This window comes from Miniopterus natalensis, chromosome 17, assembly GCF_054644295.1.
Source record: "Miniopterus natalensis isolate mMinNat1 chromosome 17, mMinNat1.hap1, whole genome shotgun sequence".
Classification (NCBI taxonomy): Eukaryota; Metazoa; Chordata; class Mammalia; order Chiroptera; family Miniopteridae; genus Miniopterus; species Miniopterus natalensis.
In genome coordinates, this window is record NC_142097.1 from 12,933,273 (window position 1) to 12,957,865 (window position 24,593).

At 55.9% G+C, this 24,593-nt stretch overlaps 1 protein-coding gene across 2 annotated transcripts; it reads left to right on the top strand.

Moving 5' to 3' along the window:
• Window positions 1–14,220, top strand: P2RX1 (purinergic receptor P2X 1). 2 transcript variants are annotated; one of them, XM_087825955.1, is made up of 12 exons: window positions 1–145; window positions 9,379–9,526; window positions 9,814–9,885; window positions 10,346–10,415; window positions 10,670–10,766; window positions 11,047–11,127; window positions 11,375–11,534; window positions 12,484–12,611; window positions 13,064–13,154; window positions 13,513–13,578; window positions 13,774–13,875; window positions 13,986–14,220. In XM_087825955.1, the coding sequence occupies exons 1-12, from the start codon at window positions 9–11 to the stop codon at window positions 14,049–14,051; spliced, it is 1,218 nt and encodes a 405-aa protein (XP_087682081.1). In that variant the 5' UTR covers window positions 1–8; the 3' UTR covers window positions 14,052–14,220. The 2 variants fall into 2 exon arrangements, with proteins under 2 accessions (XP_087682081.1, XP_016056428.2); XM_016200942.2 differs by having other exon boundaries at window positions 11,375–11,516.
• The last annotated feature ends 10,373 nt before the right edge of the window (window positions 14,221–24,593 follow it).

Consider the following 24,593-nt stretch of genomic DNA (forward strand, 5'->3'; position numbering starts at 1 on the left):
GGGCCGCCATGGCGCGGCGGGTGCAGGATGAGCTGGCGGCCTTCTTCTTTGAGTACGACACTCCCCGAATGGTGCTCGTGCGCAACAAGAAGGTGGGCATCATCTTTCGCCTGATCCAGCTGGTGGTTCTGGCCTACGTCATCGGGTGAGTGTGGGCCCCTCCCTGCTGCCCTCTTATACCTGAGCCTGACCTCTAGGCTCTGGGATGCCCCCCAGGACCCCGAGGAGCCCCTCTTTCTTTCCATTGGTTGTCATCCCTCCTGACAGACCTTGGTGCTGTTGAGAAGGAAGGGGAGCCTGCTAACTCACTGTCAAGATGGGGACACTGAGGCACAGAGGGGAGACCCCATGCTGGGTCACCTTGTAAACATGAGGCAAAGCCGCTGGGTTCTGAGAAACTGACTCACTAGGAATGGTTTCCCCAACTGGGGAGTGGCTTCGGAGGCCAGGGCCCAGTGAGCCACGGCCAGGGTCCCTCTACCTCTGACCTCCCAGCCAAGCCAGGCCATCTTAAGAGACGGAGGCCACACCCCACCTGACAGGCCCAGCTCTCACCGGCCCTGCCTGAATGAGAGGCATCCGGGATATTCGAGCCCCACCCCAGAGCAGGGAAACCTTCACATTTGGAACACCTGGCACCTTAATGAGGTCATATCAGGCAAAGGTTGGAGGTCATTCTGGTCTCAGGGATGATAGCTCCTTTCTGGGCATCTTGGGACCTGTCCCATTGTCCCAGGAGTACAATGGGACAATGTACAATGCCAGAAGCAAGTTGGGACTCCCCTGAAGTCTGAATGCTCTGGGGACGGTGCAAAGGCCATCCTCCTGAAATCAGTCTGGCTGTCTTGGACGCTGAGGCTGGCCTGGCAGGGGCTTGCACACGTTTGTGTGTAAGCAAATGTGTGTGTGTGTGTGTGTGTGTGTGTGTGTGTGTGTGTGTGTGTGTGTATGCATGTGTGTTGTACCCAGAGCTCTGTGTGGGTACATGCACCCTCATGTGTCTGGGTGTGTGCTCAATGGGTGTGGCTGCTGAGTGTGTCCCTGGGCTGGTGCCCACCTTTGCGAGCCCTGTGGCTGAGGTGGCTAGGTGCCTGAAGCATGTGCCCCTGTGTGGGGGGCATCATGTCCACTCATAGTAGCTCTTCAGAGGGCTCCTGAAGGCCCCAGGGCCACTGAAGGGAGCTCAGCCCCTTCTAGGGAGTCTGGGAGTGCCTGGCAACCCCTACTTGACTTTGCTGTGTGATCCTGAGGGCCCTGCCCCTGGTCTCTGTGTCCCCATTTTTGCAGTGGGGTCAAACCAGGACTGCTGACTGGAGCCCAGGCAGCTTAACAGAGTCCTGGTTCCCCCAGGGCCTCTGGCACCCTAGCAGCCTTCCCTCTGCCCCACCTGGCCCCTGAGGCATGGGAGCTGGTCCAGAGGAGCCAGGGCTGGGTGAATGACACCTCACGGCTCTTCCTCTCTCCTGTTCACAAACCATTTTGACATCTGCAACGTCATTTGAGCTTGTGAGGGAAACTGAGGCTCAGAGAGGAGCAGTGGGGTTTCCAGGTCACAGGCAAGTCAGCTGCGAGTCCCTATTAGAGCTGAGGCCTCCTGATCCCCGGGCCTCGGCTCTGCCTTCTCCTTCCCCACCTTACAAGGGCCCCTTTCTAATGGGGCACTGATGGTGTGCTGCCTGGCACAACAAGGGCCTAAAAATCCACCATTAGCCGACTTCTGACCCTCCAGGGAAGAAAGAGGTTCCTCACCCACCCCTTGCCCAAAGAGGCTGAGAGAATGTTATCTTCACTGTGGCCTTTATGGCTCCTTTTATCTGCTTTCAGATCGACACTGGGAGCAGCTCCCGGGCCCTCTTGCGTGTTGGTCACAGACAGTCAGAGAGAAAGGGACAGTCCTCCTACCCCACCCCCACTACAGCATATGCCCCAAGCCGCCATTCAGATCTGAACACATACCTCCAGTGACGGGGACCTCACTACCTCCTTCCTCCCCTTCCTCCCTTCCAAGACAGTCTACTCAGTTTCCAAATAAATGTGGCCTCCTCAGCATCAGCGAGGCTCAGAGACACTGAGTGATTTCAGTTGGATCTCACCCCTAAGAAAGAGGTTGAACCAGGATTTGAATCCAAGTGTGTGGCTCCAGAGTCGGCCTTGATATCCTGGAAGGGAAACCTTCGCAAGTCACAGAGCAGAGCAAGGAAGGCAGGGCCCCTCCAACACTCCTCAGAGGCACCCTCCAGTCCAGCCTTGCGCTGCAGCTTGGGCTGCGACTCCTGCTGTCTCTGGCGCCCTCGTCTGGCCACTGCCTACAGCTGCACTGACCACTAAGCTGCAGACTGAAACCAGCCTGGATTTGGTCTTACTCTCAGTCCTCAATTTCCCAGCTGTTCCATGAAGCAGGGGGCAGGGGGGGGAACCCTTCCAAAGGCGTTACACAGAGCTTCAACAATTTCTCTTACCTAAGGAAGGACGCCTTTCTTTAATTACACTCCCCCCCCCCCCCACAGACCTCTTTCCAAGGCCCCTGCCTATCAGAATGTCTGGTCCTGTGGGTGTTGCAGGGGGACCGAGGGGAGCATAGGAGAAATGCCAGACTCCTGGACACCAGAGACAGCGGCACAGCCCAGGTGGGGGATAAGCAGCCACAGAGACAGAACTGGACAGAGAGACAGACATTGGTGCACAACCACTCAGATGAAGAGTCTTTGAGACTTAAAAATGGAGAGAGAGCTCTGCCGGTGTGGCTCAGTGGTTGAGTGCCAACCCAGGAACCAAGAGGTCATGGTTCGATTCCGGTCAGGGCACATGCCTGGGTTTGGGGCTCAATCCCCAGTAGGGGGCGTGCAGGAGGCAGCCAATCGATGATGTTTCTCTCTCATCGATGTTTCTGTCTCTCTTTCTCCTTTCCTCTCTCTCTCTCTAAAAAAATCAATAAAAACATAAAAAAATGAAAATGAAAAAATGGAGAGAAGCAGTTACTGAGACAGAGGCAGGGAGGCCGAGATGCCGAGAACCTGAACGGATTCCGAGGAGGGGAACTGAGGCTGTGTTGTCTACCCATCACACTGTTCCGGGAAGCCCACGGCAAGTGGAGGGAGCGGGTGGGCCTGGGCCCTGGCAGGCTGAACAAAGACTCTTTTTGGCTCAAATTATGGTGGTTAATTTGTAGTTAGAGCTGTCTCCTGGGCAGTAATGAGCTCTCCATAACAGGAGGTGTACAGGCAGTGAGGCTGCCGTCCATGATCTAGCAGGCCCATAAAAGGGTGTGCTGAGACTGTGTCCCTGCCTCGGGTGGTTCTGGTCGGGGGAGGAGAGAAATCTTTCTGGGGCACACAGGAGAGTCCTAAGGGGATTTGTGAATGCTGCTTGGGGAAGGGGGCCTGGGAAGGCTTCCTGGAGGAGGTGACACAGTCGTGAAAGCAACCTTGAACAAAGGCCTGGGGGCTTTTTCTCAGCCCCCTCCCCCCCCCCCGGGCCTCTTCTAACTTCAGTCTTCACCCTTTCCCTGTGCCCCCACAGAGAGCTCTTTTTTTAAAAATATATCTTTATTGACTTCAGAGAGAGAAAAGGAGAGGGAGAGAGAGAGATAGTAACATCAATGATGAGGGAGTCATTGATCGGCTGCCCCCTGCATGCCCCCAACTGGGGATCGATCCCGCAACCCTGGCATGTGCCCTGACTGGGAATCGAACCCCAAGCGCCTGGATCCCAGGTCGGAGGCTCAACCGCTGAGCCACGCCCGGCCGGCCATGCTCTTGAAATCGTGCTCCTGAGACCTCCAACTGGGTCCTGGAGCACAGCAACCAAGAATGAGGGCAGATACAAATGACTGCCGGGAGAAACGAGCTTGGAGACATTTCTACAACGTCTTTTCTGTGCCCGGTGCTGGGTCGGGCTTCGTGGGACAGGGGTGGGGGCAGGGTGGGCAGAGGGAGAGCAAGGAGATGAGGATGAGAACTCTTTCGGTTCCTAGAGACAGACACCTGATCAAACTGTATTTGAAAGGAAGGGTGGGGATATTGATTAACTGTGTCACTGAAAAGTCAACTCAGGCTTCAGACCTGGCTGGACCTTCCAAAATGAGGCCCCAGGAGGGGCGAGTTCTAACTCTTGTCAGGAGATGAGGAGTTTGGGTTGGTCCCATCTGGGTTCTCCAGTGAAGCTAGACAGGATCCTCTGTCCTTGGCTCTGCTTTCCTCTGGCAGGCTTCACTCTCAGGCAGGCTCTCCGTCCTCAGAGTGACAAAATGGCACCCAGCATCTCTAAGCTGACACCCCACCAGCTTAGCCTCCCCTGGGGCACAAGAGCATCTCTTCTCCAGAGTTCCAGCAGAAGTCCTGGGTCCAACTCTTACCGGCCTAGGTTGGGTCATGTACCCATCTCAGAACCAATCATTGTGGCCAAGGGAATGAATGCCCTGCTTAGTGGAGCCTGGTTGTATGCCCACCTGGTCCAAGCGCTCCTGCTGGAAAGCAGAGCATGATCAAAGGTCCTGGGGCAGGAAAGGAACAATAAAAGAGTCCTTAGGGACATGCTGGGAGAGCATGAAATGAACCAAGGGAGGGGAGAAAAGGGGGAGGGATGAGCAGGGGTCACTTGCTTGAGCCTCTGAACCCTGACTTTCTCCTGCAGGCAGTGGGAGCCATGGAAGGGTGTCTAGCAGGGGAAGGCCTGGGGCAGGCAGGTGCTGGAGTGGGGGTGGAGGCTAGAGGCAGGACAGCTATGAAGAGGCAGCAGTGATGAGGGGAGAGGATGAGGCCAAGGCAGAAGCCCAATGACAGTGGTCACAATGACAGAGGTCATCATCCTGGCAGGCCCTGCACTGGGAAGGCCACTGCTCAGCTTCTGCCCATCTCTGCTGTAGGGGGACATGTGCTCACCATGGCCAGGGTTTCTGACTTCTTCAGAGCAAAACAGAGGAATATTGGAATTTATGGGCAAAAGGAACCTCTTGGTTTTCAGAGGTCAACAACTCATTCAAAAATTTAAAAACACAAATCTTCAGCCTGACTTGTCTGTAGACTGCATATTGATTAACCTCTGAGCCCCCAGTGTGGGCCCCAGCTCTGAACCTGGTCCCTGCATGGCTTCGAGTCTGGCCCTGCCCCTCCCCAAGCCTGCTCTGCCCTACAGCACATGCCTGGTCTGGTCAACTGCCTGTGGCCCGTGTTACACCCTGTGTCTCACCAGCCGCAAGACCCGTCCTCCCAGCCCCGTGTCCCAGCTGCCCCAGCATCGGCCCAGCTCCTCGCAGCCGCCCACAGCAGACCCCTCTGGGCCCTTCAAGGAAAGCCAAGGGAAGGCAGGAAAGATGGAGAGACCCGAAGGACGTGGGCACGAGGGACAGGGAGGGCGTGAGGATGGTGCCCAGGTTTTGAGCCTGGGGATGGGGTAGGTCTGGTGCCATCCTCCACGATAAGGGCACCAGAGGAGCAAAGTTCTGAGGGCAGATGAGCATTTAGGTTGGTTCCGTTGAACTTTTGTTTTAAGATAAAATTCACATGCCATGACATTCACCATTTTAAAATATGCAATTTGGTGGCTTTCAGGATAATCACAAATTCGTGCAAACATCACCACTAATTCCAGATTTTTCACTACTCAAAAAAACCCCACCCCACCTTGTGCATCTTAGCAATCACGCTCCAGTCCCCCTCCCACGCTCTACTTTGCCCATTCTGGGCATTTCATATAAATAATCAGACAGTATGTGTCTTTTGTGTCTGGCCTTCCCCGCCCAGCATACTGTTTGTGAGATTCACCCAGGCTATAGCAAGTGTCCGTACTTTCTTCCTCTTTATGGTTGAACAGTATTCCACGGTGTGGATTTACCACGTTTGGTTTATCCGCTCGTTGGCTGATGGACATTCGGGTTGTTTCCACTGTTGTTTCTCACGAATTATGCCACTGCCAACATTCACGTCCAAGTTTTGCATGGACATCTGCTTTCAGGTCTCTTGGGCAGACACCTGTGAATGGAATCGCAGGGTCAAATGGAAATTCCATGTTTAACTTTTTGAGGAACTGCCAGACTTTTCCCACAGGGTCGACTTAAATTTGAGGTACCTGCAGGGTGTGTGCTGTGGGGGCCTGGGCAGGGGAAGGACTGTGTGTCACCAAGCAGTGGGAGATGTAGACGTTTATAGAAGTTCCTTGAGTGCTGACCTTTGGGTTGTTTTGTTCACTTCTGTATATTTAGTGCTTAGAACAGTGCTTGGTACATAACAGGGGTTCCATAAATAAATATTTGTTGGATGACTAAATGAATGTGTGGCATTGAATTTCGGGAGAGAGTAAAGAAGTGGAGATAGAAATCCAGGGGCGTAATGGGCTCTGCCTGGGCAGGGGATGGAAGCCAGGACGATGGGGGTAGATGGACATCTAAAGAATTAGTGGAAGAAGAGTAGAGCCGGTGAAAACAGGAGGCTTATTTATTATGTGCCTATGCGGGAACTCATGGGAGCATCCCCCAAACAATCACCTAGACTCTTTTCCTTCTTGGGGCCCAGCCCACCGCTCGGGCATGGTAGGGCCTTGCTTATAGTTGTTGAATGAACAGTCTTTGTGGTAGGTGTCATCACCTCCGTTTTACTGAGAAAGCCAAGGCTCAGAGAGGTTTAGTCTCTAGCTGGAAGCCACACAGCTGGTGAGTGGCAGTGCTGATGCCTGGACCTCAGCCTCTGTGCCCCTAGAGGCCCCACTCTGGGCTGTTCCAGCACGAGGCCTCTGCCACAAGGGGTTGCTGGAGAAGAGAGGCTCATGATAGGGTTTTGCTGAGAACGCGGTGGAGAGAATAGGAAAGAGAATTTCTGGAAGGGGAGGGAATTCTAAAAATGTCTGTGTTTTGGGGTGTCAGGTTTCATGGTGGCATCCCAGAGTGGTGACAGCAGGGAGAGGTCAGGCTTTGGAGGAGTGGGCTTGGCACCATGGTCATTCGATTGTCATCAGAACTGAGGTCATTGGTACCAGATTTGATTTTCCCCCTTGACCCCCAGGACTGACAGTCCCCAGGGCAGAAAACCAAGACTAGCTGCATCAGCCCCGATGTGCAGCCTCCATGTGCCTCTGCTCCCTACCCCCAACCCTGCACTTCTGGCTCCTGGCAGATTCCCTGATGCTCAGTGGAGGGGGCAGAGTCCTGGGCTGGGGGCCCTGAGCCTGCAGTCTACCTCTGACTCGGGAGACATGTTCCCCAGGCCTCAGTTTTCTCATCTATATTGTGAGGAGTTGGTACTGGGCAAAGAGAGAAATGCTGCTGGACATTGGGGCTCAGGGGTGCCGAGAGAGGCCAGAGACCTCTCCTGCAGGGGATTCAGAATATGAAGCAGCTCCCACATCAGTCCCCAGCAGCCCCTTTGAGCTCGGGCATGAAGCTAGAGGCGGTCCTGGAGGAAGGAATCTAAGGAGGGTGGGGCATAGTTGATGCCCACTCCCCCTGATTGGGCTGGAGGCAGTGAGGCAGGTTCAGGACACTGAGAATGAGGGGACTTTGTCATGCCTCACCTATTACTGTCTGGGACCTGCAGGGGGCAGCAGTGACCATGCTTAGGCTTGGGGGTGGGGGTGGGGGTGGCTCGGCTCCCGGGCCAGACAGGGGAAGGGGCTTGAGGAAAGAGGAATGAACTACCGGAGGTGAGAGGACATTGGTGGGCTGCCTTCCTGGGGCCTGGATCAGGGTCACAGCCCCTAGAGAACTAGCAGTGATGCCGGGACTAAGGGGCCTGGAGAAGTCTGTTACCAGGCTTGAGCCCTAAGGCACAGGAGAGGGGCTTTGAGCTCTACTTGGAAAGGTGGACTGAGGGTAGGGTGAGGGGTGAAGGGGGCGTAAATAGACCTGCGCACAGTCAGACCTGCGCATAGGCGCGCTCACAGGTTTGCCCTGGGGATTCGCAGCCACACACTCCAATGGGCATCGTGGACACACGCGCGCATAGTTACAGGAATCTCCAAGGAGAGTCTCTCCTTGAGGAAGAGTACCGCACTCTGGGTAAAAGTGCTTCCAGGACTGTCAGTTGTAAGCAAAAGAAACCAAACCCAAACTGGCTCAAGTAAAGGAAGGGAATTTATTAGCTCATGTAACTGAAAAGTCCAGGAGTAGATATTTCATGCTGTTGCTATGTCTGGGTCCAGGTGCTAAAGCAACACATAGGAGAGTCCAGGGCTCTCCATTTCCTGGCCTGGCTTTCCTCTCAGTTGGCTTCATTCCTACACTTGTTCTGTGAGGTAGCAAAGATAACCAGCCGTAGTTTTGGTCTTGTAGCCGTCTTGCTTAGCCACCCAGCAGAGAGGATGTCTCTTTCCCAATAATTCCAAGAAAAATCCTGGCCTCACTGCTGGAACTCCTGGGTCAGATGCTCGTCCTTAGAGCCATCACTGTTGCTAGGGTGATAGAGCATTGATTGGCAAGCCTTGATCACCCATCACTGTTGCTAGGGTGATAGAGCATCGATTGGCAAGCCTTGATCACCCATCACTGTTGCTAGGGTGATAGAGCATCCATTGGCAAGCTTTGGCAAGCCTTGATCGTGTGCCTAGCCCTGGGGCTCAGAGGGAGGTGGTTCCTGCTGAACTTCTGAGACTGAAAATGGAGAACCCAGGCCTAGCTGGTGTGTTCAGTGGTTAGAGCACCAGCCTGCAGACTGAAGGGTCCTGGGTTCATTTCCGGCCAAGGGCACCTTGGTTTCAGGCTCAATCCCTGGCCCCGGTCGGGGCGGGGGCAGGAGGCAACCAGTCGATGTGTCTCTTTCACATCAATGTTTCTCTCTCTCTCCCCCACTCTCCTGAACAGCAATGGAAAAAATATCCTCGAGTGAAGATTAAAAAAAAAAAAAAAATTTAGAAAGTAGAGAACCCATAGGAATAGGGGTTCTTGATGCCGGGAAGAGAAGGCCAGAATTCCCCAAGAAAGCTGGGAGGCCTCCAGCCTGAGCCGCTCCCACAAGGGCCTTAACTGGGGGCCAGGTGCTGCCCGGCTCTCAGCTGCCATGCTCTGCCATTTCTCAGTGGGAAGGGTATTGAGGAAGGAGGGGTACTCTCCGAATGAGGACTGGGGTTCAGGGAGCTTGGCCTTCAGGCACCAGCAAATTCTGCCCTTGGAAAAGGACCTGAAAGAGTCTTTCAGTGGGTCTCGTCCTGCAAATAAGTATTTTCAGAGTGAAAAGAATGGTGGAACTTCAGACACTGGCCAGCTAGGGGAGGTAGGGGAACTTCTCCTGCCTGCAGCCCCAGATGTAGCTTTAGGAACAGAGGGTGGCTCAGAAACGCCTCTGGGGAGGGAACGAGAAGGGACATGACCTGTCCAACTGGTGCCAGAAAAGGCAGGGGCCCACATACCCATATGCCATCCTTGTATGACCCCTTTGCTCCAACTCTCTGCAGGTGGGTCTTTGTCTATGAGAAGGGCTACCAGACCTCGAGCGGCCTCATCAGCAGCGTGTCTGTGAAACTCAAGGGTCTGGCTGTGACGCAGCTCCCGGGCCTGGGCCCCCAGGTCTGGGACGTGGCTGACTACGTCTTCCCAGCCCAGGTGAGCTGACGCAGGGATACACCTTCCACCCACAAGTCCTGGCTCCGAGCTGGGTTGGGTTCTGTCCCACCTCCCTGTGGGACCAGTCAGCTCCTACTGCTCTCTGGGCTTCAGTTACCCTCACTGTGATGAAGGGCAGGCAGGGCCTGCTAATATCGCCCCCCCACCCCGACATCGTGGGGCATGGAGCACCACGCTGCGCGCCATGTGGGTTCTAGGGGCTGCTGGGCAGTGCTGGGGTTCTCAGGGCTGCTCTCCCAGCTCAGAGCCCTGCCCCTCGCTTCCAGGGGGACAGCTCCTTCGTGGTCATGACCAATTTCATAGTGACCCCCCATCAGGCCCAAGGCTACTGTGCAGAGGTGAGTACTGCCGCCCATCCTTCCTTCTTCAACCCAAAGGAGAAAATCACATGGAAGTGGAGGTCCCCTTGGGCACTGGAGGGGAAGCTGGATGGGCTTCCTGGGAGACCACAGTGGTGAAATTTCAGGCATAGATATATGCAGAGTAACAGGCGACCACTGACACTGCTGAGGCTTCCCTCCCAGCTGCATGCAAAGCAGGGTGCTGAGCCTCTATGCCGGCCCAACCTACCAGCCCCAGCCTTCCCACCCTCTGCCAGTCAACATCAGCATGGGGCAGCTGGGCATGAGCCCAGAGGGGTCTTGGGAAGGCACTGGGGGAAGGAGACCTTGAGCAAGGGTCACCCCAAAGGTATCTGAGATTCTGCCCCATGCCCTCCCTAGGGCCCTGGGGGCGGGAGGGGCTCTTCTCAGGATCCCAGCCAAGGGGCCTGGAGCCAGCAGCTCTCCCCTCCCCCAGCATCCAGAAGGGGGCACGTGCAAGGATGGCAGTGGCTGCACTCCAGGGAAGGCAGAAAGGAAGGCCCAAGGTAAGGTTGGCCTCCTCCCGTTCCCTCCACAGCCCCTTTCAGCTCCAAGCCTCCTCCACCAGGAAGTCTTTTCTGCCCTCTCCCCTCCTGCCATCCTGGTCTTGGCCTGCCCTGTCCCAGACCCAGCCACATTTCTGTCCTCAGGCATCTGATTTTGGGTGCCTCATCAATGAGGACTCCTCGGGATGGGGCCTGGGGGGCCCCCTGCACCCCCAGCTTTGGGTGGGCACCCAGGGCTCTCTCCCTTTCTCCAGGCATCCGCACAGGCAAGTGTGTGGCCTTCAACGACACCGTGCACACGTGCGAGATCTTTGGCTGGTGCCCTGTGGAAGTGGATGACAACATCCCACGGTAACACTTGTCCTTCTAGGGAGCTGGGAGCAGGGTCCCCAAGTCCAGACAGAGGGGCATCTGGGTCTGCACCCTGGACAGGAGCAGCCCCCCCCATCTGTGCAGCCCAGGACAAAGACCCCCCTGGCTCCTGGTCAAGGGACCTGAGAGTCCACCATTACAGCAACCCACCACTCCACCCACCCATGCCAAGGATCCAACCCCCACACACCATGCCAAGCTCTGGTGGGTGCACAGGGACTCCTGGGAGGGGGCGATGAGCGAGTGTGGTCTCCCTTAGCCCCGCCCTTCTCCGAGAGGCCGAGAACTTCACTCTCTTCATCAAGAACAGCATCAGCTTTCCACGCTTCGAGGTCAACAGGTTCGTGGGAAAAGTGGGCAAACATGCACGTGGCTCCAGGAGGCTGCCACTGCTGGTCTCAGCTGCTCTGCCACCCTCTGCTCCTGCTGATTTCATTCTGGAGGCCGGGCCTGGGGTGGGCTGCCTTCATTCTCTAAGGGCTGTGGAAGGGGCATTTCTGGAACCCATGAGGGATCTGCAGAGTTTGGGGCATGGTGGGCACCCTTCAGCTGGCACACTGCTGCCACCAATGCCCTCTGCTCCATAGGCGCAACCTGGTGGAGGAAGTGAACGCCACCTACATGAAGAAATGCCTCTATCACAAGGTCTCACACCCGCTGTGCCCTGTCTTCAATCTTGGCTACATGGCACGAGCATCAGGACAGAGTTTCAGCACGTTAGCAGAGAAGGTATTTAGTGCCAGGCCAGTAGGGAGGGCTGGGCCCTTGGATCATCAAGCCAATAAAGGCTTTTCAGGTCCAGTTAATCCCGCCTCCAGCTACTCAAGTCAGCTGCTAGAGGGTAAAAGCAGCCACAGGCAATGGGTGAACAAATTCGGCCGGGGGACCTAGTGTGCCCACCCCTTAGGGGGGTTACCCTGTAGCAACACGCAGGACCAGAAAGCTCAGTGTTAGAGTTCCCTGTCCCTGAAAATCTCCAGGCCATGCCCACTAGGAACTTCTCACCCACCACCATCATCTGCAGGTATCAGCCCAGTTCCTAGGTGCCCTGCTCTGACCACCTCCCAACTCAGCCCATCCCCACCTGATCCTTGCCTGGCCCAGAGAGCTTTGCTTTCTCAAGCTTTCTCTTCCTAGCCAGTCTTTACAGACTCACTCTTTAACTCAATAACTATTCACTTGCCTCCCACACTATGACTTGTGCTAGGAACTCAGGAGTCAGTGAATGAGACAGACAACCCCACCCTCATGGCGCTTACAGTCTTAGAAGACATGTTCATAATATAGTTATTTGTAATAAATATATGATTAAAAGTGACAAGTGTTCCAGAAGAAAACACAGAGGGAATAATTGGGTCATATTTTAGACTGGGGTGGTGGTCAGGGAAGCTCTCGTAGGGGGAATGGCTAAAGAATGAGGAAGAGCCAGCCTTGTGGAGGAACTGGGGGAACTGCATGTGCAAAGGCCCTGAGGTAGGAAAAACTTGGTGTATTCCAGAAACTGTCAGAAAGCTGGAGTGTGATAGGTGGGAGGTGGGGCCAGAGAGGGCGGCAGGACCCTGACACTAAAGCAGTTTCTCAGTATCTCTTCTCAAGCTAAAAAGTGTCCCCTCTTCAAGAGACTGCCAGCACCAGCTGTAAGACAGTAGTTTCCTGATCCTAAAACCCCAGATCTTAATGCCTGTGTCCCTGGCAGGGTGGGGTGATAGGCGTCACCATCGACTGGAATTGTGACCTGGATTGGCATGTACGACACTGCAAACCCGTCTATGAGTTCCATGGGCTGTATGGGGAGAAAAATCTGTCTCAAGGCTTCAACTTCAGGTGCTTGCCAGGCCCCCACTGGTGCACCCTTCCTTGGGGTCCTGTGGGCTTTTCTTTTCCCAGAACCCTTGGGGCCAAGCAAGTGTTCCTGGGAGGGGAGCAGAGGAGCCTGGGCAGCTCCGATCTTCCTGGGATTGACCAAGTAGGGAGTCAGCAGGGAGCAAGACCTTAGAGTCCTGAGTCCCCTGCCCCTGGCTCTTGGTGCCCTTGAGGCCCACCTGGCCAGGACTTGCTGGAGAAATTGCTGACCTCAGAAGTCAGGGCAAGGGTTGAGTACAGCTTTCCTGAAATGAGTCCTGGGATCCTGCCTGCAGCTCCTCCTCTATGTAATGCTGGGGGGCGTGGGGCTGTCCTCATGGACCTTTAAGGGCCCCTGCATCCCTGATGCTCTGGGACCTCCCTACCCAAGATGCTTTCTCCATCGTCTCCCCTGCAACCACCCCTTCCCCAAGGTTTGCGAGGTACTTTGTGGAGAATGGGACCAACCACCGGCACTTGTTCAAGGTGTTCGGGATTCGCTTTGACATCCTGGTGGACGGCAAGGTGAGTGTCAGTGTGAGGAGCACAGAGACACCCTCAGGTCCTGCGAGTGCCTGTTGGGCATCTGTGGTTACAGACGATGGAAACTGGGTGGGCTTCATTCCGCAGTTCTCTGTTGGGGGCAGGGGTTCCAGCTTGTGACCACATCTCCCCACTATCTCCCTGTGTCCAGGTAGGCAGAGCCAAGGTCAAAACCCAGGGCTCCTGACAGCAGCTGAGTCACTATGTAGAGTCGGACCCTGGGCAGCAGGCTGTGGGACCAGCTGACAGTGGAGGGGACACCCCTGGGCTTCTGAGGAAGGCCTTTCCAACAAGGCTCCTGCTGAGTGTTAACCCTTTTCTCCTCGGGGCCCCTCACCAGGCTGGGAAGTTTGACATCATTCCCACAATGACTACCATCGGCTCCGGGATTGGCATCTTTGGGGTGGTAAGTGCTGGGGACAGGGGGTCACTGTGCTGGGGTTCCCCATATCTTGGGTCCTCTTCCATATCTTGGTCCCCCAAGGGCCGGCAGGGCCTCATCCCCCCTCCAGGACCTGAGGTCTGGATAGGGCAGGATTCAGCCAGGGCCCCATGGTGAGTAGGGATTCGCAGGCTCTAGCCACCACCCTCCTGTCCCCAGGCCACGGTCCTCTGTGACCTGCTGCTGCTCCACATCCTGCCCAAGAGGCACTACTACAAGCAGAAGAAGTTCAAGTACGCGGAGGACATGGGGCCAGAGGCGGTAAGAGAGCTCCCTGAGCCAGGCCCTTCAGAGGCCTCAGGCCCTTAAGTCTGTGGTGGGGAGTGAGCTGCTCCCTGAGGCTGACTTTTGTCCCCCTAATGCTCACACAGAGTGATCGTGACCCTGCGGCCACCAGCTCCACCCTGGGCCTGCAAGAGAACATGAAGACGTCCTGACCCTCAGCCCCGGCCCCGGACTGGATGCAGCATGAGGCTTCAGGCGGAGCCCTGGTGGGGTCCCAGCCAGGGTAGAGGGGCCTCCTCAGGAGCTCTCCTGCCCTCTCAGCCAGAAAGACACCCGTGTGCCGGCAGCTCAGGGTGGACACTGGGAGAGACCTGCCCAATTCTGAGCTTTGGCTCCAACTCCACACCCTGCCAAGCGAAGCTCACCGCAGCCTCAGCCTCTCTGGTGCGGAGGTGCTGGCACTGGGCGGGGCCCCTCACACTCCGCAACTGGAGCCTCGTGCTTGTGTCTCTGGGCCCTCACCCACCCCACTGCCTCATGTCTCCAGACCCGTGCTCTCCCATATGCCACCCACTAGCCACAGTGACTATTTAAATTTAAATTAATTAAAACTGAATAAAATAAAAACTTTAGCTCCTCAGTCTAGCCACATTATAATTGCTAAGTAGACGTATGTGGCTGGTGGCTGCCGTATTAGACGGTAGGGACCATTTTCCGCACCACAGAGACTTCTATGGGACAGCTCTGCTCGAGCCCCTTTCTCACTGGCCTCGGATTTCTGTGGGGAGCTGATCAACCGTGCAGGCCCGTGGGCCCATCCCAGACCCCCTAAACTAGAATCTCCAAGGCTGGCCACATGATCTGCAAGGCAGCAAACTCCCCAGGGCATTTTAAGGACCTTTGGTTAAAATGCTCCTGATCAGGTATAACTTAGCCTGGGCCTGCATGGCCTGGCAGGTGCCAGAGTGAGCAGGTGTGTGGTGTGCTCACAAGCCACACAGTGTTTTGTGCACACACCCCCTTATGTGCACATGCACCTGAATGCACATCCCCTTCTATCCACACTGTATGTGAACAGCTTGGGCCCGGCAAACACAGCCATCTGAACACACCTACACCCCCAAGCACAGATGCCTGGTCCCTACCATGTCACTTCCATGGGAAGTGCGTCTCCCAACTGTGTCAGGCCAGGACAGCCCCTTCAGCCCTGAATCCTTACTCAGCTACCTCTGGTCAGGTGGGAGCCTTGGCCAAACCCTGGGCTTCCTGCCTGTGGCCCAGCCCTAGCTCCCAAGGCCTGCCCAGCTCTGTCTGAACAAAAGGTCTGGGGGAAGCGAGGGGCGGAGTACAATAAAAGGAATGAAGACAAACCTCTGCCTTCTGCACTTTCTTCTCAGTCCTCTCTGAAACTCAGGGTCCCCACCTGTGAACTGTGGGGTTGAGCTGAGTGATCTCTGAGATCCTTCTGGATCTGCCAGTGGGCGGCGGTGAGCCGATGCTTTGCCCTGAGCCCGGCAGGGCTGGGGGTTAGCTCACCTCTATCCATGGACCACTGTCCTGGCCCTGCCCTGAACATTGGGGCTCTTCCCAGTCCTCCACAAACCCCTCCCATGCTGTAGGAGGCCTGGCACTGGGACAAGTAGAGAACCAACCTCAGGAGCCTCCTCAGGAAAGCAGGGGTGAGGAAGGGGCTGGCTGTTCCAGGAGGGAGATCTGAGGGAATCCCAAAGAGGGGAGGAAGGTCTTGAGTGAAGATAGTGTGGAAGGATTCTCCAGGGACCCTGCTGTGGGTATGACCACCAGTCTGGACTTACAGCCAGGCAGGACCTCTGGGCACCCCCATCACCATGCTCTGTCCAGACCAGTGCCGTCCAACAGTAACAATGAAACGTTCTCCATCTGTGCCGCCCAATATAGTAGTCACTAACCACACGTGGCCACCAAGGACTTAAAATGTGGCCAGTGCAACCAAGGAATGGAGTGTTTTATTTTACTTCCTTTTAATGAATTTAAATCACCACACGTGGCTAGTGGTTACCAAGTCAGACAGCACAGGCTAGCAGGCCCTTGGCCTGTGCCCTCTTCCCCAGCCAAGAACCATACTTCATATTTTTCAAGACAGCAGCTCCCTCGTCTCTCTTCCTTCTCTGGACCTACCTGCCTTTGCACCTCCTGCCCTCTTCCCTCCTGAATGAGTAGAGGATTCCTCCTTTGTATCCAACCCTTCTACCCAATCCAGAGGCCTCCCAGCAGAGCCTGCGTCTCCTCTCTCCCACTCCTGTACTGTGCCTCCTCCTGGCCCATGTTCCCCCGCAGCTCTGCCTGCTCCCCCTTCACTGCTGCCATTCCAGAAGGACCAGTTTACATTTTCTTCTGTGTCCCACTCTCTGCAGTTGGCCTGCAGGCCCCACCCCCACTTCTCCTAGATGCCCTTGCCAACTTACCAGCAGCATCTTTGGTGCCAAATCCAAGTAGACACTTCAGCTGTATCCTGTTTGGCTTGTTGGCCAAGCCCTTCTTTATCAAAAGATTTCCTTCCAGCAGCTTCTAAGACCCACCCTCTCTTGATTTTCCAGCCAGCCCAGTGTGCAGGGCAAAGACAGGTTTCAACTGCAGCTCTGCCACGGGTCACTGTGTGTCCTTGGGCAAGCTGCTTAACACTCCAAGCCTCCTCTGTGAGAGAGGGAAAGTAATAGCCTCTACTCAGGTTGGGATAAGATAAGATATGAAAGTGCCTGGCGTAGAGCCTGGCACACAGTAGTGCTCTACCCTCTCTTTCAATAGTGGGGCCACCTAGTTGTCCCCAGATATCTATTCTCTATAATGATACAACCCTTGGTTCTTGGCTGGATATGTGGCTGCCTAGAATGAAAGCTGCATTTCCCAGCCCCCTCTTCCAGCTGGGTCTGGCCATGTGACTAAGGTTTAGCTAATTGAATATATGTGAAAGTGTCATGTGACACCTTCTGGGAACTTTCTTTAAAAGACAGCTGGTGAAGGTCCTTTGCCCTCTTCTTCTTCACCCCTGTCTTCATCTCACTGCCTGGAATGCATATGTGATGGCTGGAGCTCTAGCCACCATTCTGAATCACGAAGACAAGTGTTATACCCAGAAGTTGCTGGAGCAGTGAGTGGAAAGAGCCACATTTGGAAAGTCTGTGGAACATATCTGACATACTAGCCCAGAACTGTCCTCCCTGAGGTTCTTGAGTGGGATTTCTGTTACCTAAGTCAAAACTGGTACAGAAATCTTTCCCTCTTAAAAGCAAACATTCTGTCCTTGGCCCCTGCTTTATTTGCTCTGAGATATCACACCCTTTCCCATTGCTCTACTTAGAACTATGGATCCTTTCTGACCACTTCCAAAACTGTCTCGCTGGCCCAGCCCTCTTTCCTGAACTCCAGCCCTACATATCCCACCTCCTAATCACCATACCCAATTAGTTATCCATTCGACAAACATCTTTTGAGTGCTGGATGAATCCAGCAGACTCCTTGACTTAAGGAGCTCCCAGTCCAGAGGGGAATAGGCAGATAAACAGATGCTCCTGACAAGGAAGTCCCTAGGAGGGGCTGGTAACCCACACTGGGCAGTGAGGAGGTAAGAGGGGAGGGTTCCCGGCAGACACCTATTGAGCCAAGCACTGAGATGAGTTAGACAGCAGATGGTTAGGACTGAGGTTATGGAGGGCTTGACTGGACCTATTTTCGGGATACTGGTGAGCCATGGAAGATTCCTAAGTGAAAGCTGACTAGTTGGATTTGTGTTTCTGAAAGATTGCTCTGGCTGCCAGACGGAGAAAGGATATTGGGGTGGGGTGGTAAGACTGGCTAAGGGTGGGAAGCTAATGAGGAGGCTGCTGCAGCAATCCAGGTGCCAGAGGATGGTGGCCTGAGCTAAGGGAAGGGCAGAGAGGTAGAGAGAAGTGGCTGGATTCCAGGGCTACTTAAGAAGCAGCCTAGGCTGGGCTTGGTGATGGACTGGTTGGGGCAGGACGGGGGTAGCCTACAGTGACTCCCAGGTTTCTGGCTCCAGATTGAGACAGAAACGCGAGAAGCCGGGTTTGGGCTAGTGGTATGGGGCTGTGTCTTGGGCAAGCAGTAAAGTGAGGTGCCAGAGGATTCACATATGCAGAACAGCATAACGGAACCAAGCGTTGGTGAGTTCGCCAGGGGATGGGAGGGAGGCAGAGTCCCCAGAAATGCCACCATAAGAGTCAGGCCGTCCTGGAGGGTCCCCTCCATTCCCTCTGGCCCAGCTAAGCCATTCTTGCCTCCTGCTCACAGAGCCCTTCCCCCAATAGGAAACCGCTTCTGTCTCCCTTACCCCCATCCCGCAGATGGCTAAACTCCTGACGGCCATTCAAGGCCTTTCTCCCTGGTGCCTCCCCTAGTACGCACCTCGCCACAGTCCCCCGCCCTCGGGAGGGGCGCTCTTGCCCCTGCCAGGCTGAAACTGCAGGGGACAAAGGGTTTTCTGGGAGAAGCACCCGTGCCCTCCAGGCCCCGCTAAGAAACCCAGGCCGCGGCCTGGAGGAATTTGGGGTACTCCAGCCAGCCTGCTTCGGGACCTTGGGGGCGTAGAAGGCCTGGCTCCGCTGCTGGGGGCAAGGCCCCTCCAGCGCCTCTGGCCCGCCGAGGTCCCACCCCTCCAGGAGCGGGGCGGGAATCCCGAGCTCTGATTGGGCAGCGCCGGGAGGCCGCGCGGTCTAACCAATGAGCGCGGGCCCGGCGCGGCGGTGGGCGGGGCAGCGAGCGCTGCCAGGAGCCGCGGTGCTGGCTGTCTGAGCTGGGCGATCCCCGCCCGGGCGAGACGGGCGGGGCGGGGCGCGCGCCGCGGGAGCGAGCCTGGCCGCCCTCCTGGCCGAGGAGACGGTCGCCCGGCGCCGAGGTAGGGGTCTGCGGGGAGGGGACATGGATCGGGGAGCGGGAGGGGACGAATGCCTGAACGTCTGCGGGGAGTCTGCAGGGGAGAGGGGTGGTCTGCGAGGCCGTGTGGAGGTCTCCCCCCTATATCTGCGGAGCCGGTCGGGTCTCCAAGGTGCCTCCCGGAACCTGCTCTGCCCGCGCCGGCAGCGGGGACCGCATCTATGCGGGCGCCCGGTCATCTGCGTCCTTTCCCCAGCTCAGGTCTACGGGACTGCGTGCATACCCGGCGCACTACCCACCTCCGCCCCAGCTCTTGGTGGGAGGCCGCGTCTATGCGGAGTGGGCCCAGACGAGTGCACCCATGTGTGGATCTGTGTGGAGCGCTCCTCCCACATGCCCCTCCCCTGAGTCTTCCTCGGGGAGCTGGGGTGGGGGGCGGGGGACGAATGGGACGGGTGGGGCTCGTAGCTTTAGCTGCGCAGTCCTCCCCTGGCTGGGGCTGGGTGGAAGGGGGTGGAAGGGGGTGGAAGGGGGCGGTGGAGGCGGGCCCTGCAGCTTCTGGGGACCAGACAGGTACAGAACTCGTGTCTCAGAGGGCGCACACGTGCGCGGGGACCTGTGTGTGGTGTTTGGAGGCTGGTGTCACGTGGACACTGGAGTGTGCCTCGGCGTGTGTGTGTGTGTGTGTGTGTGTGTGTGTGTGTGTGTGTGCGTGCGCGCGCGCGCATTACAGGGCTAGAGTGGCGTGTGAAGGCGGGTTACACGGACCTTGGCATCCGCCTGTCCCGGAGGTAGGCGTGTGTGTCTTCAGGGTACAGGGGTGTATAGGGAAAGTTATGTCCCAGGTCACAGGACTGCACCTCCGTGGGTGCACAGGGGGGTGTATATCTGCCATGTGGGCCCAGGAGTGCAAGAGGAGCACACAGCTTGGGTCCTTGAGGATCCCAGGGAAGATGCCCTGGCTTCCCCCACAGCCCTCACTCCTTCATTCAGCACATACAGATTGAGCACCCACTGTTTTCCAGACTGTGTCCTAGGCCCACAGACTCTGGTGGCACCTACTTCTTCCTTGGTCTCTCGCCCTCAATCCCCACAGCAGGCAGGGGTATCATTTTGAACCTTATTAGACTGAGTCATTCCCCTGCTCAAAATCCTCCTCTGGTTTTTGAAGCCCTTCTGGTTTCTGTCGAAATCCCGCCCCCCCCCCCCCCCAAGCTAATCCCTGAATCTTCGCCAGGAAACAGCTCTCTGTCATGCACAGTGTGAACTCCCATCCTTTCCTCCTCTGAAATCCTTACTCAGTCGTCATGAAAGAGCTCAAATGCCACCTCTTCCAGGAAGCCTTCCCTGAGACCAGGCACAGTGAATGACAGGGCTTTCTCATCCAGGTATAACTCGGATCATCAATTCCCTCTCACATGCTGGACACCCCATTCCAGCCACATTGGCCTCCTTGCTGCTCCTCAGACAGAGTGAGCAGTGTTTCACTTCACAGCCTGTGTAGTTGCTGGTTCCTCTGCCTGAAAGGCCCTTCCCAGATGTCCACACTGCTTTCTCTCTCACTTCCTTCAGACTCTGCTCAAATGATGCATCAGAAAAGCCTTTCCTGACCACGCTGTATGAATAGTACCCCAGCCCCTCACTCTTGATCCCCTTGCACAGTTGTATTTTTCTCCATAGCAGCTACCACTTGACATATCATATGTTAATTACAGGCTTTTTTGTTTGTTTTTCCTTGCCCCCAGTAGAAATTAACTGCATGGAAGCAGGGACTTTATATTTTTGGTTCACTGCTTTATTTCCCAGCACTCAGCACGTATAGCAGGTGCTCAGTGAGTATTTGTTGCATGAATGAATGGCTCTGGATTTGCATCCCAGGATTTGTGTCCCTAGCTGCTCCCCAGCCTGTGAGCCCCCAGTCTAAGGCTAGGTCTCCTACCCTTCTGTCCCAGATTCCGAGTTCCTGGTCTGGGAGAACTGTGACTATATTTGCATGATAGATACTCCCTCTAATAACTGGTGTGGAGGGTGAGGTGGGGTGCAGTCAGGATGTGAGCCTAGAGGTGGGAGCCGAAGCAGTTGGGAAGAAAAGCAGAGGACTGAATCTGGACTCTTAGAGAGGATCAACTTGGTGACCTCCCCCATCAGTGGGGAGACCTGGGAGGGCTCCCAGGGGAGACGTCTGAGCTGTCCTCCGGCAACAAAGGAGAGGGAGGTGTGTTCCTGGCAGAAGGCACAGCTTGTACAAAGGCCTGGCAGCGAACCCAGTCTTCAGCTCAGGAAGCTGCGAGTAGTGTGGTGTGGCCAGAGTGGAGAGTAAGTGGGGGGTGGGGGGAGCAAGGCTGGGTAAAAGGGAGAAGATGGGTGATGAGGGTTCCTGGGTTTCTGGCCTGGGAAAACTGGGAGAATGGTGGTGCCATCTCTGAGATGGGAACAGAGGAGAAAGAGCAGACTTGGGGGACATGCTAAGTTAAATGGGGGCCCTGTTGAGTCTGAGCTGTCCAGAAACATGGAGGGGAGGAGACAGCTGGCTGGAAAGACTTGGACTGGAGACGCAGACGTGGTGTGGAGATGAAGAGGTGCACAGGTAGAGGGTGAGGCCTAGAGGCATCAGTCGAGGTACACTGAGGATGCGCTGAGGGTTGCCGTGCAGAATCGGGCATAACCCACTTTGGTGCGTGGGACCTCCCCAGGGGTGGTGGAAGGGATTGTCCTCGAAGCAGGCATCCTCAAACACGACTTGGCAGCGGATGACGCCCAGGCCTCCCTCAAGGGGAATGAGTCATCCCAGGCAGAGGCGGGAGCCACCAAGGGCACCCTTTGCCTGGGCTATCCAAACACTTGTCAAGATCATAAACACGGCTCATCAATGTCAGGGCCACCTCCTGTGTCTGGCCTGGGTAGCTAGACCACCTCCTTACATCTTTCCCTTCTGCCTAGTCCTCTGCAAGTGAGGGCCATGTCCTCTCTGTCTGGATCGTAGCTGGTCCCCTGCTCAACCTGGCCCTGGGGTTCACAGCAGCTTCCAGAATTCAGAATGAGGCCCAATTGGTTCCTGAAGAAATGCCAGCCAAGGCTACTTGAACCAGCTGTGAGGAGGGCAGGATCTGCCTGCTCTGTCCTGCTCTGGGCCTTCTCTGAGGGACCCAGGTGGATGGGACACATCCTAAGGAGAAGGCTTGGCCAAGCAGAATCTGGAGCTAGAGTTAGCATCCCTTGGGAATAGCTGGACACCTGGGGGTGGGGGACCCAGCCTGAGAGGAGGAACCTGAGGGGGTAGTGCCAGGCCTTCCCAGAGCCAGGAGACAGATATGGGGTTGCACTTTGTACATTAAGGCTCTTGCTTGGTAGCTTCTTGACACCAACACACCCCAGTCCCACATTGCTCGGGCACAAACTGCTTCACTATCCACAATCTTATCCATTTCCTTTTGTAGCCCTGGGAGTTGGCAGGATGGTGGCCATCTACCTGATTCACGTATGAGGAAACTGAGGCTCTAAGAGACTCAATGACTTGTTTAAGACATCACAGCCCCAGCCTGTGAGGACAGGATTGGGGTAGCTTTTCTCAGTGGGGGAAGGCCTGAGTCTGACCATTCTCAGCTGTAAGACTAGGCTGGACCCTGGGAAGCTCCCCATGCCCAGAGGAGCCCTTGCTCTGCCCTGGGCCTGGGTCCCAGCCTCTCCATCGTTCTCTTTGCCCATGTGGCCCCTAGTTATCTGCTGAATCGGTTTCTACAAAGCATCTACAGGGCCTAAGCTTGAGGAGGGCTTTGATCCGGAGGAGCCCCCAGAAAGACCTCAAGCTTGCCCAAGACACACAGCCTAGCCCAGGGGGCAGCCCCAGGCTGGTGAACAGGTGACATTGTGGGGAGTTCAAACTTGACCTGTGTTCAGGGTCCCATGGCCCCCACAGTGCACATGATTGCACTTATACACCCATATAGACCACACTGATAGATTTCAGTCTCCATGCAGACGTGTGCCTCTGTGTGGACCCCCCCACACACACATACACACAGACACACACCCGTCACCCCAGGCCCACAGCCCTGTTCATACACATTCTCTCACGTGTGGACACAAGCCCTCACATGCACAGCCTCAGGCGACAGGCCCCATCGCCTGGACACGAGGCAGGAACCTGGGGCCTCCTGGGCCCCCTCCTGCACAGACTTGCTTAGTCACCTGAATTTGATCCAGGCGGGAAGGAGGGTGGAGGGCCTGACGTCAGCCCTCACAGCCGCCTGTGCCGCCTGCGCATCCATCTGGGTCACAGTGTGTGCCAGGCGATCACAACAACAGCAGCACAACAACTCACTTTTATGGGGCTTCCTTCATAGCAGGCCCAGTTCTGAGCCCCGCATCGCATTCACGCCTTTACGCCTCACAACCACCAGCTCAAGGAGCTGAGACTGCTAGTAACCCCATTCTGCAGATGAGGAAAACCCAAGCACATGGTGCAGCCACCTGTCCATGGGCTTGCAGCCAGGAAGATGCAGAGCCTCAGCCAGGTTACAGGCTCCGGGCTGAAGCAGGAGGGCTCTGCCCTGACTTGCTGCGTGACCTCAGGACCATCCCTGCCCCTTGCTAGGCCTCTTTCCCTCTCTGAGAATAGGGGAAGGGAGATGAAGGAGGATGGCCTCTGGCTGGGGTAACAGCCTTAGGAAAATTATGCAAATGTTATGGACTAGGGCAGCCTTTATGCTCTTTGGGTGGTGGCTCTGTCCCTTGGTGCCCACCCTGGACCAGAGGGCAGGAGCTTCTGACACTGATTCATGCCCTACCATGGGCTGGGGCCTTAGGCTTGGTGGGATCCCTTCTCTGAGGCTGTTTTCCCAACTGCCTAATGGGGACAGGGCTGTAATGATCGCTATGGCAACAACTCATTCATTCAACAAACACTTATCAAGCTCCTACTGCCGCAGACACCGCTGATCTTACGGAGACAAGGCAGACAAGAGCCCTAATGGATAGAGTTTATATTCGGGTGGCAGAAAAAGGGCCTGCAGAGTGAGGACAGGAAGCAGCAGAGTGGGCCACCTACAGGGAGGAGTGCGTTGGGTGGCCCAGGCTTGGAGGGCTCCCTTTAGCTTTGGCTTCTTCCTTCCTACAAGGGGCCTGATAATTTAACCCCATTCACTGCCCCCTTTCACCTCCTCCAGGGAGGCCTCTCTGATGCTCCAGCCCTACTCACTCCTTTCTCATCTCCAGAGAGGCCTCCTTTGATGCCTTAGCCTCACTAACACCCCCCATCCCCTGCAACACACACACACACACACACACACACACACACACACACACACTCCGTCTAGGTGGAGCCTCCATGTCTTTTCCTGTTACCAATCTGGATTCCCTTCCCCCTTTCTTTCTCATTGTCAGCATCAGCTCCACCACTTTCAGGCTTCCACTCATGCAACACTGTGTGCCAGGCACGGGGATCTTGAATGCACCCTTACTCACGATCCATCTCCAAGCCTTACTGTATGTAGCCCTAGGGAATCTGGGAAGGGAAGGTCTTGCATCCATAGTACAGATGGGGAGACTGAGGCTCAGAGTCAGGAAGGAGCCTGCCCATGGCCCCACAGTAGCTTGGCAGGAGGGACTGGACCCCAGCCCAAGCTCCTCTGTGGCAGTGGACTCCAGTGAGCCCTGCCTCCTTGACATCTGTCAAAGTAAGGTGATGGGGGAATGAGAGGGTGAAACAGAGACCCCTGTTCTCCAAGTCACTGTACGGGGACAGAGGAAGTTACCACCAGACCGGAAGGACAGAGGGTCAGGGGCCCACTCACTTCCTATTCTTGAGAAGATGCCTAGTTTGGCCCAGGAAGGGGGTGGGGCATGGAGTTGGGGTGGGGCCAACCCTTGGCCTGAGGAGGAAATGG